The sequence below is a fragment of the Cynoglossus semilaevis genome, chromosome Z, assembly GCF_000523025.1.
Source record: "Cynoglossus semilaevis isolate Cse_v1.0 chromosome Z, Cse_v1.0, whole genome shotgun sequence".
Classification (NCBI taxonomy): Eukaryota; Metazoa; Chordata; class Actinopteri; order Pleuronectiformes; family Cynoglossidae; genus Cynoglossus; species Cynoglossus semilaevis.
This window is the reverse complement of record NC_024328.1, coordinates 10,949,316-10,960,464: the sequence shown is the minus strand read 5'-3', so window position 1 is coordinate 10,960,464 and position 11,149 is coordinate 10,949,316. Positions and strand designations below refer to the sequence as shown.

General features: G+C 38.2%; 1 protein-coding gene across 2 annotated transcripts in view; it reads right to left on the bottom strand.

Annotated features, from left to right (window-relative positions):
- ksr2 (kinase suppressor of ras 2) overlaps nucleotides 1–11,149 on the bottom strand; it is a 93,266-nt gene that overhangs the window by 71,564 nt on the left and 10,553 nt on the right. For both annotated transcript variants that reach the window (XM_017043212.2, XM_008336254.3), the window contains exons 2-3: nucleotides 5,184–5,324; nucleotides 3,317–3,467 (exon numbers count right to left, since the gene is read on the bottom strand). In XM_017043212.2, coding sequence (XP_016898701.1) covers nucleotides 3,317–3,467; nucleotides 5,184–5,324 — 292 coding nt within the window. The remainder of the gene's footprint in view (nucleotides 1–3,316; nucleotides 3,468–5,183; nucleotides 5,325–11,149) is intronic.

The window sequence follows — 11,149 nt, the reverse complement described above, 5'->3', positions numbered from 1 at the left end:
CAGAGATGCCCAACACCTGGTTTGGGGACCGGTGCAGGGCATCTCTGATTCATCAAAATTCATCAAAAAAAGTTCATCAAAAAGTTGCTGGTGATGTCACTTCATGGAGACTTGGGTGAAGTGATGACACAGGAGCCTTTACCATGACAACAGAGCAAACTAATTAGTGAAGGAAGTGAGATAAGACTGAGAAATACTCAGTTTGGGGTTTTTTTTTTTAAGCGAAGGTCACTGTCAAAGATGATTTCACTGTTAAAAATAAAATTACTTTCACTTTGGGTTCAATACAGGGGCAACAAACCTGCACCCACTCTACACTTGATGATGATGATGATGATGGAGTGAAGAAGGATTCCTATTGGTTAGCTGGTTTTGGCATTTATATTCTTTGGTTGTTTTTTTGTTTGTTTGGTTGGTTGGGTTTTTTTTTGGTTTAGGTTTTGTTTTGTTTTTTGCTTAAGTATTAACTCAAACTCCTGGGCCAGGGGCCATTTCTGGGCCACACACCCGTCTATCTGCCACTAGATGTCACTGAAAATTAAATTTTTACCATGATTTTTTTTTATGTTTTAGTTGGTTATTTAAGAAAGCAAAAAAGGGAATTGTACTGTAAAATTGGATTTAAAAAATTATACGTTTTTTTGTACTGACCAGTGAACACTGTTGTGTTTTGTTTGTTTTTTTACTTTTAAGACCCTCAAACTGATGGTTAATATTTCGGTTCATAACATTGACATTTGTAAGAAAACAATAAGTGTAAGGTACAAAATATGTGAATACAAATATGTTTTATTAAACAAAAAATGCACCTGTTTCCTCTAGACCCCGCTAGGGGACACAGACCCCCTGTTGAACACCACTGCCTAAATCAGAGGTGTCAAACTTATTCTGTTTCACGGGCCGCATACAACGTGATTAGATGCCAGGTGGGCCGCACCAGTACAAACGTAACATAATTAACTATAATTAACAATGTTTTTCCTCTGTGTTTTCATAAAAAGAAGTATACTGGTTATTTATTAATCTTAATTCATTTGTAACAAAATATAATTTTACAAAAAAAATTATGATCTAAACATGAAGTATTTTTTTTATTTTCAAAATTCATCAAGCGGGCCAGATTGAACTGCCTAGCGGGCCGGTTTTGGCCCCCGGGCCGTATGTTTGACACCCCTGGCCTAAATGGTTTAACATCGCTCAACTGACGGCTGTGATGACATGGTCTTCAGACAGTTCTGGGCACCTGTAAACCCAACTGGACTGGACTCGATCAACTAGGACATTTATTTTTTTATTTTTTAGCCTTAGCCTGAGGAGAAATCTCTGGCGACCTTCGAGACATTTTAGTGGCTGTCACTTGTGGACAGAGAAATAACCAGGGGAGTTGAACAGAGCAGCAGTCAGGTGGGCACCTCCGACAGACTGACAAATGAGCAGTGGGCCGACTTGAGCGCAGGGAGATGAGCTGTCACCGATACAGCTGGCTTCCCACACACTCTCACAAAACCACTGGCTTCTCGGGCTGTTTGTCAAAACAGAAATGTTTTGTTGACGCCGTGTGAAATATCTGTCATTAAAATGAAAAAAGAATAAAAAAAAGTTTCTGGATCTAAATCACTTCGTCAAAGGCACAAACCTGGAGACGAAGTCTACCTGATCATAATGCAGCAGAGCCACATCACTGTGACGGCTTCGGTGAGGCTCTTCTGCCCCCTTCTGGTTTCTTACTGCTATTGCAAAAACACTGAACGACACCGTGAACTATAAAATTGCGGTCCAACGCGCCACCTGGAGGAAGCGAGGAAGTGAAATTTTCATTTGTCTTTGGGGGGGAAAAGCACTACAAACATACGTCACAACAGTAGGACATTCTTGTTATACCTCCTAGGGGCCTTAAGGGGGCTCTGTTTGCCTTGTTTTATTGTTACAACGTTACAACACTGGTGTCCTGTTCTCTATTATAAAAGTATTTCTAGTAGATATATTTTCAAATATATGTTTTAATAAACAAATATACATTGCGTTATTTGCGTAATATACATCCACGTGTTTTTAATTTGATGAAAATTAAACCGAGGTCATTTAGTACAAACTGCTCGATTTTTGTTTTTTTTGTTTTTTCAAATAAAGACTTCACAAATATCTTAACTAGTCTGTTTACCTGTGTATTCTTGCATTATATGTTTAATAATCCAAAATCGAAACAGCAGTAGAGGAATTAATAAAATACTATATTTTTTATTCTATATTTTATGCAAAAATGTCTGTATAAGAGAGTTTTACGTCTCTGTAGTTTTACGACGGTGAAAAACAACCGAGTTTCAATGATATGAAATGCAGAGGAAGCCCGATTGCACCCTCTGCTGGGTAATAAAGGAACCCAATAACGTGTTTTTTGGGGTTTTTTTTTTTTTGGTTGTTTGTTTTTAACCAGACGACCACCCTGACCCAACCCAACGATTTAGCTGATGGCCCCCACATGAATGAGTAGGAGGACCAACCTGAGGTTAAATGTTAACCACGGGAACATCAGCATGCAGCCGTTTACGTTTCTTTTGGAAAGTAAGACCCTCTGGACACGCCGTAGACTGAACTGTTCATTTATTTTTATGTCACTCTAGTCAATATCTTATTGTACTAAAAAGATAAAGGAGTAAATGTGCAAAACTATATGTTTTTAAGACAATTTTATATCATAAAAAGTGATAATATAGGGGCATAATGTAAAGAACTAATATAACTTTATTAGTATAATGACTTTTTAGTTATTTTTGACATTTAAATTCTGCTGCATTTAAATAAATATTTAAAACAAACATGTTGTATGAAATAATCGTTCACTAAGGTGATGGGTTGGTGTGCTGTTGGTGTGCTGTGTCCCCATGATATGAAAATACAGGCTGGTGATCAGCCTGCTGGGCATTGCTGCCTGATGCACCTCCACCAGTGCCTTTGTGCTGGCGTGCTCATCTGAACACCTCCCTGGGCCCCACTAGTGCCTGAGTGTCACTAGTGGTGCCAACGTACCTCAAGGATGATTTCCTTGGTATGATCATGAGGTGAGGATTAGGGCTGTGGCAGGGGAATTATTGGGGGTCATCCTTATACCTAACTTGAGGGTAAGGGAAGGGCCTGAGGTAAGGGATGGGGTGGAATGGGGTGTCTTACTGGACTATGGCTTTTCCTGATTAGCTGGTTGTTTTCTTTTTATAAATTGACTATCTTATTGTAAGACACATTTTCAGTTCACTTTCACTTTCACTTTAACCTGAAATTACTTTATCTGGAAGGTTTAAAAAAATGACGTGGGTCTCACCGAGCTGGTGGGCCTTTTTCAGGCAGGACAGTGAGGCGTTGAGTCGAGCACACTCCTCCTCGTTGGCACCAAACTTCTGCAGCAGCTCACACACCTGCTCCTCATTCATGTCGAGCAGACCCTCCAGGGTCACCTCACCTGGATTCATCTCCTGCAGAACACATACAGCAGAGATTTAAATCATAGCACTATTAATCCGACAAATTGACCAATTACTGTAAATGTCAGTCATGGCCGACAAGTTGTGAAGTTATGAAGTATCGGCTTTAACTAGCTTAACCACTCCAGTTTAACCAGTTGTACATATTACTTCTATCATGTAATCCGTATTGATGGACAGGTTTAAGCAGTACAACAAATATTCTCTTTCTATTTTTCTTGTCATTCTTCCATATAATCATTAATTCCATCATTTGGATTAGTTTCAAATACAAACGTGTGAAACACAGACATCGATCTGTTGATATTTGTCTTTCTATCCCAGGAATATACAGTTTTTTTTGTCATTTTACGAAAGTGTTGATTAAGAACAATTAATTGTAATTTATTACAATCATTATTAATCGCAATTAAATTGCGATTTACCAGTGGTACACGAGAGCTCTCTAGTGGTACGCAGGGAAAAATCATATTTTCACATTTACATTTTTAATTGAATAAATCTGAAACACACCATGTACAATCAATACAACATTTAAACATCTTTATAAAAATATCTTTATAAATATTTATAAGCATCTCTCCTGTGTGGTGGAAGCTGATAGTGAAGGCCTATGCTGCTATATTCTAATGTTGGTCATCATGGTGGTACTCTAGAGTATAAGTCCCACCAGTGCCCTCTAGCGGCTATCAGTGTGAAAATAACGAACATAGAAATTTTCAGTGGTACAAGAGTACTAGATACTGATACAAAAGCCCAGAGTGCCCTCTAGTGGTTGTCAGTGTGAAAATAACGAACGTAAGTTTTCAGTGGTGAAAGAGTAGCCAATACTGGTACACAAACCTAGATTGCCCTGTATCGGCTGTAAGTGTGAAAATAACGAACATGTATATTTTCAGTGGTATAAGAGTACTAGATACTGATACAAAAGCCTAGAGTGCCCTCTAGCTGGTATCAGTGTGAAAATAACAAACGTAAATTTTCAGTGGTACAAGAGTAGCCGATACTGGTACACAAACCTAGAGTGCCCTCTAGTGGCTATCAGTGTGAAAATAAGACACATGTAAATCTTCAGTGGTACAGGAGTAGCAGAAGAAAACCACAACACCAAAGAAGTTCACGTCGCCCGGATTGATGTCACCGTGGCCCCACCCTGGAGCCAGGCCTTCAGGTCAGGGACAGGTGCCTCACTGTTGTTTCAGCCTACGGGCCGAATAACAGTGTAGAATACCTGGCCTTCTTGCAGGCACTGGGAGGAGTACGGGACAGTGCTTCTCCCGGGGAAACCATCGTCCTGTTGGGGGACTTCAAGGCCCACATGGGCAGAAAAAGTGACACCTGGAGGGCCGTGATCGGGAAGAACGGCCTCCGCGATCTAAATCCGAGTGTTGTTTTGTTATTGGACTTCTGTGCTAGTCACAGTTTGTCCATAACATGTACATTTTCAGTGGTACAGGAGTCGCAGATACTGGTACACAAGCCTAGAGTGCCCTCTAGTGCCTGTCAGTGTGAAAATAACAAACATGATGATGAGTAATCACATACCTGGCCAACAGATGAAAAAAAGTGTGACTTATAGTCCTAAAAATACGGTAATTGCAATTAAATCACGATGAATTGCGGTTAAATCATGATTAATCGTGACCAGATTTAAATGTCTGTTATTTGACAGTCCAAACATGAATATTTCCAACAACAAAATCTTACCTCTGTGACCTCTTTCCTCAAGTTGACAATTCGGAACCAGTGGCCAAGGCGAGGGAAGTCCTCCAGCTCAGCGCTGCGCTCCTCTAAGGCCACTTTGCACTTGCAGAACAGCTGGCGGCTGAAATACTTCACCAACTTCCCCTGAGAGGAGACGGACAAACAGAAGGAGCTCTTACTGCTTCAAATATTTTACTGGAGTTAAATCGTTTGTTGGGTACGTTTTTATTTCCCTGCAGTCTGCAGGAAAATGCAAAGTCATAGGATTCTCTAGGTAGCCTGAATAATCCATCCAGGGAGAAATAAACACAACATTTCATTTTCCATCTAATACTGCAGCTAAGATCACTTAACGGCTGTTTATTCCTGTGGGGCTGTTTGGTGGTGGCTAGTTGACAGATGTGGTCAGAGAAGTGTTCACTTCTCTGATTTCCTTGATAACAAATGCTAACATTGTGATAACTCTGATTATCACAGTTTGTTATCACAGAGACCATTAATCATAAGAGTCTGAGATAAATAATTTATTAAACAAACAAGTCTGTCTAATCTGTAGGTCGGGGGTCTGAATGTGGATGCACAGACATATGTTAAAAATTAACTATGAATTTGCAATCCTTTGTATCATTTTTACACAGATCATTCAGATTTTTTTACATACTTTTTTTTGTCTGTTATCTTCTTTTTTGAGGAACTCAATATAACAAAACAATCCAACGTAGACCAGGAAACAAGAAAAAACTGAGAGTAGTCGGAAACAGTCCTAAAGGCTCCTTTTTCAAACTGGGGGTATGCAGACCCCTAACGGTGCAGGCTGTACACACTGTTGCTTTTTGAAGTGTTTTGTTTTTGTGTTAAAACTGACTTATTTAAACAATTTCCTTTTGTGGAAAATATATAATGAGCTAACTATGACAATACATAAAAGAGTAAAAGTAAATAAAAAGAGGCAATTCAACAGTGTAGATTCAGGTGCTTTTAAGTGACAAAATTCATATTTTTCAATTTAACTTTGTGGTAAATAAAACAAACAATTATGCCATTTATTATATACCTAGTCCAAGCAGATTATTATGTATTGAGTTTATTTTAAATGGTTGACATTTGCTTTTCTTACTTTCTTACTTCTTACTTGCTTCTTGGATTTATTTTACTAATTTGCACTGTTTGTAATCTTTAGGTTACCCTGGAATCTATAAAAGAAAAAAAATTAAAGAGTCCATTTCCCACCAAAGTATGAAACACTATTGTAGGTACTACCACAGTCCTTTTAAGCACTCTAACTCATCAAAATTCCACTGCTTCCGGTAAATCCACATATGTCACGATCAGTGACCTCCGCAACCTTTAAATTGGGGGGTCAGCCCCATTTTCAGTCTCTCTGTTCAGGACTTTCTCTCTGTGGGACCCCTCATGAAAAGAGAAACCTGCTTTTCTCAGAAGAATAAGAACCAACGCGCTTTTGTAGACACCACTGCCCATGGTGATATATGCACTAGTAGCGTGTTTTTCTTAACTGAGTTAACCGGTAATTAAGTTACACAAGTAACGTAGTGCTGCGACCAATGCAGTTATTGGAAAGTTTAGAAGCGACAGGATTCCTTCTAAGAGTAATCGTGTGAACCGGCACATCAGACAATCAGAGACTTTTCCTCCCGAAGCGGACTTTCGGAATCAAGAAGACCCAAGAAGTGCGGACTTTCCACTATCCTCTAAATACGAGCAGACGTTCAGTAAGGCTGGCATTTGGGCACGTTAGTTAATCTGTCGTATTGTTAAGTGCTATATAAACTTAGGGACAGTTTAAGTACGCATGTTGAATTTTGTTGTCTGAAATCTGTGCTGCTTTTATAGCTAGGCTGTTGCATGCACTTCTTTTCTAACCTCCTGACTCGGTCTTACACTCTTGTACACCGTCAGTATTTCAGTGTTAACTTGTAACGTTATCAGTATTGGGATCAGGAAAACTCCGACAAAGTCCTTTGTCTGGAGTAGACCACGCGGTACGCCTCCCTTCCCCCATATACTTTGATAACATCACAAGCACTGTTTCATTGTACCTGAGCGCATCTTGGTGCGCGTACACAACACCCTTTCACACCTGCGTCAGCACATTCACGCCTCACGTGTTTCCTGTTGCCGTTCCTTCTACCTGTTCTTCATCTTCCACTGTGCAGTCGCGTACGTGAAATAACAAACATGTAAATCTTCAGTCTAGTGATGGGAAGACCGACTCTTTTTATTGATTCGAATCTTTGACTCTCGAACAGTAAAATGAACGAGTCGTGAACGAATCTTGAACTAATCATTTCATTCGTTTTACAGCAGGTGGCGCTTTAGCCCTATTGTGGGCGTTGTAAAGAAGGCTGCGGTTCTCCGACACTAAATACTGAAGGCAACATGGTTTGCTTCCGCTGACAAAGTCTACAAAGTACACAAAATGCCATAAGTAATTAAAACCATGCGAAAAGCTAAGAAATAAAAACACACCAACAATGTGAAGATGAATGAGAGCAAAACGGAACCGAGCGCTTTCACGTGACAAATTAAACGAATCTGCGGGAATGAAGCGAAAGATTAGTTCACAGAGAATGATCCGTTCATAGTGATTAGTTCACAGCAAAAGTTTAGTTCACAGGGAATGATTCGTTCAAAACGAAAGATTAGTTCACAGCAGAAGATAAGTTAACGGCGAAAGATTAGTTCACAGCAGAAGATAAGTTAACGGCGAAAGATTAGTTCACAGCAGAAGATAAGTTAACGGCGAAAGATTAGTTCACAGCAAAAGTTTAGTGCACAGGGAATGATTCGTTCAAAACGAAAGATTAGTTCACAGTGAGTTCAATATGTATAAATATTTAATATGACTCGGTAGTCACGCGTCACGAATCTTTCATATGACTCGGGAGTCACGACTCACATGAAAGATTCGTTCATTTTGAACGAATCACTCGCGAACGACACATCACTACTGTGAACTAATCTTTCGTTTTGAACGAATCATTCCCTGTGAACTAAACTTTTGCTGTGAACTAATCTTTCGCTGTGAACGTTATGGCATTTTGCGTACTTTGTAGACTTTGTCAGCGGAAGCAAACCATGTTGCCTTATTTAGTGTCGGAGAACCGCAGCCAGCCTTCTCGTTCTTACACTGTGAACTAGTGATGGGAAGACCGACTCTTTTTATTGATTCGAATCTTTGACTCTCGAACACTAAAATGAACGAGTCTTTAACTAATCATTTCATTCGTTTTACAGCAGGTGGCGCTTTAGCCCTATTGAGGGCGTTGTAAAGAAGGCTGCGGTTCTCCGACACTAAATAAGGCAACATGGTTTGCTTCCGCTGACAAAGTCTACAAAGTACACAAAATGCCATAAGTAATTAAAACCATGTGAAAAGCTAAGAAATAAAAACACACCACAATGTGAAGATGAATTAGAGCAAAAGACCCGAGCTCCCTGTCACGTGACAAATGAAACGAATCTGCGAGAACGAAGCGAAAGATTAGTTCACAGAGAATGATCCGTTCAGAGTGATTAGTTCAGAGCAAAAGATTAGTTCACGGTGAAAGATTAGTTCACAGAGAATGATCCGTTCAGAGTGATTAGTTCAGAGCAAAAGATTAGTTCACGGTGAAAGATTAGTTCACAGAGAATGATCCGTTCAGAGTGATTAGTTCAGAGCAAAAGATTAGTTCACGGTGAAAGATTAGTTCACAGAGAATGATTCGTTCACAAAGAGTGATTCGTTTGCAATGACAGATTAGTTCACAGTAAAATATTAGTTCACATTGAAAGATTAGTTCGCAGTGAGTGATTTGTGAGTGATTCGTGAGTTCAATATGAACAAATATTTAATATAACTCGGTAGTCACGAGTCATATGAACGACACATCACAGCGAAAGATTAGTTAACAGAGAATGATTCGTTCACAGCGAAAGATTAGTTCATGGAGAAATATTAGTTCAAAGCGAAAGATTCGTTTGCAATGAATGATTAGTTCACAGTAAAAGATTAGTTCACAGAGAATGATTCGTTTGCAATGAAAGATTAGTCCAGAGTGAAAGATTAGTTTGCAGAGTAATTAGATCGTAGTGAAAGATTACTTCACAGTGAATGATTAGTTTGCTATGATACATTAGTTCACAGTGAAATATTAGTTTGCAGAGAGTGATTAGTTCGCAGTGAGTGATTTGTATCACTACTTGGTAGCAAAGAGGCAACATCTCTCTTACAGACCACTCGTGTACGCATGCGCACACACACGCACCTACACACACTTATGCCTTGTTTTGTTGTTGTGATCATTGTTTATGAGTTCAATTACCGTCATTAACTTGACAGTGTTGTATTAACAAATTTGATTATTTTTGTAAACTGTGTTTGTCTGTGTTGTTACTTTATTCATTGAAGCCACCCAATTTGCCAAGAACTCAGATATTTAATTGTTATTGAATACTATTGATTGTAGCATATGTGTAATACTTCAAGTAATACATCATTGTTATATTAGTAGGATAACATAATAATTAAAAATAACTTTAATGAGACTGATCGTGTTATTAATTTGAGACTGGTTAATAACACCTAAGCAATACTCGACCCATTGCACCTACACAATTTAGCCAAACGTGAGAAAAAGTTGGTTTGGATAAAGTGATTGAAAACATTGACACAAGGTCAGTGTTTTCCTGGGTAGAAAGGTTGACTGGGTAGTCTGGGTAGACTGTTGTATTACTTAAAGAACGTACTTCAATATCAACAAAACTGCATTGGCTGTTGTGCTGCCAGTGCACATATATAATGCGAACATAACTGTATACGTGAGCTGCAGTGAGTCACACGTCTCACTCTGTGGTGTCTCTGTACGTGTCTGCAGCCCTGAGTACAAGAGCTCATCCATCATGTGTGTTGGTGATTCGAGTGTATTCAAGGGATACCACTGTCAATGCATATTTATGGAAAAACAGTATTCACATTAGGTCCATCCAGGTAATGATACAGGTTGCTATTCTGGGGTAGAGCTGTTGGGCTTAAGTGAGGTCAGTGCACAACGCCTTCAAAACAGATTATTCCTGAGGCACAATGAGGCTCCTTAAAGCTGATGATAAAGATGCAAAGCAGAAATGTCCCGGAAAAATGTTCCTCACACGCACAATACACTGTCATCGAGACGAGCCAGTTTCGGAGAGGAGGCTTTACGTACATCTAACGACATTACGAGCCCCATCAGGGGTCTCCAGGGCTATACATATATATATATATATGTTAATAAATATTGACAAATATGTTGATATTTATATATATGTTGATATATATTTATAATACATATACATACGTACATATATTTATTGTATAGTTAATATACAGTATATGTATACAAACATATCCATTACAATATGTGTACATACGGTACATATATAAATATATGCATTAAAAAATATAAGGTTATACGTATGGACTGAAAAATATGTTTCATTACAAGTGTGTTTGGTACATATATATGTGTATACACATACACAAATATGTGTACATACTGTATATACATATATATTTATATACACATATACATATGCATATTGTATTATTACTATTCATTAGAAAATCTATACATATATGTATTTTTTTACATACTCTACCCATACACACACAAATATGTGTGTACATATATATAATATATATAATATATATTTATATACATATATATGTATACATATATTTGTATACATATATATTTACATACTATATATGTATATGAATATATATATATATATATTTATGTATATATTATATACATATACAGGTATTATTATTCATTTGAAAACTTTTCGACTATCTTCATTAAAAGATATTTATATTGTGGAATGTAATTAGGAAAAAAATTGTCATCGCTAGAAAAACACTCCCAGACATCAATTTTCGACAGCATGTTTTTTTTTTTTTGGGGGGGGGGGGTTTAAAAACAAGG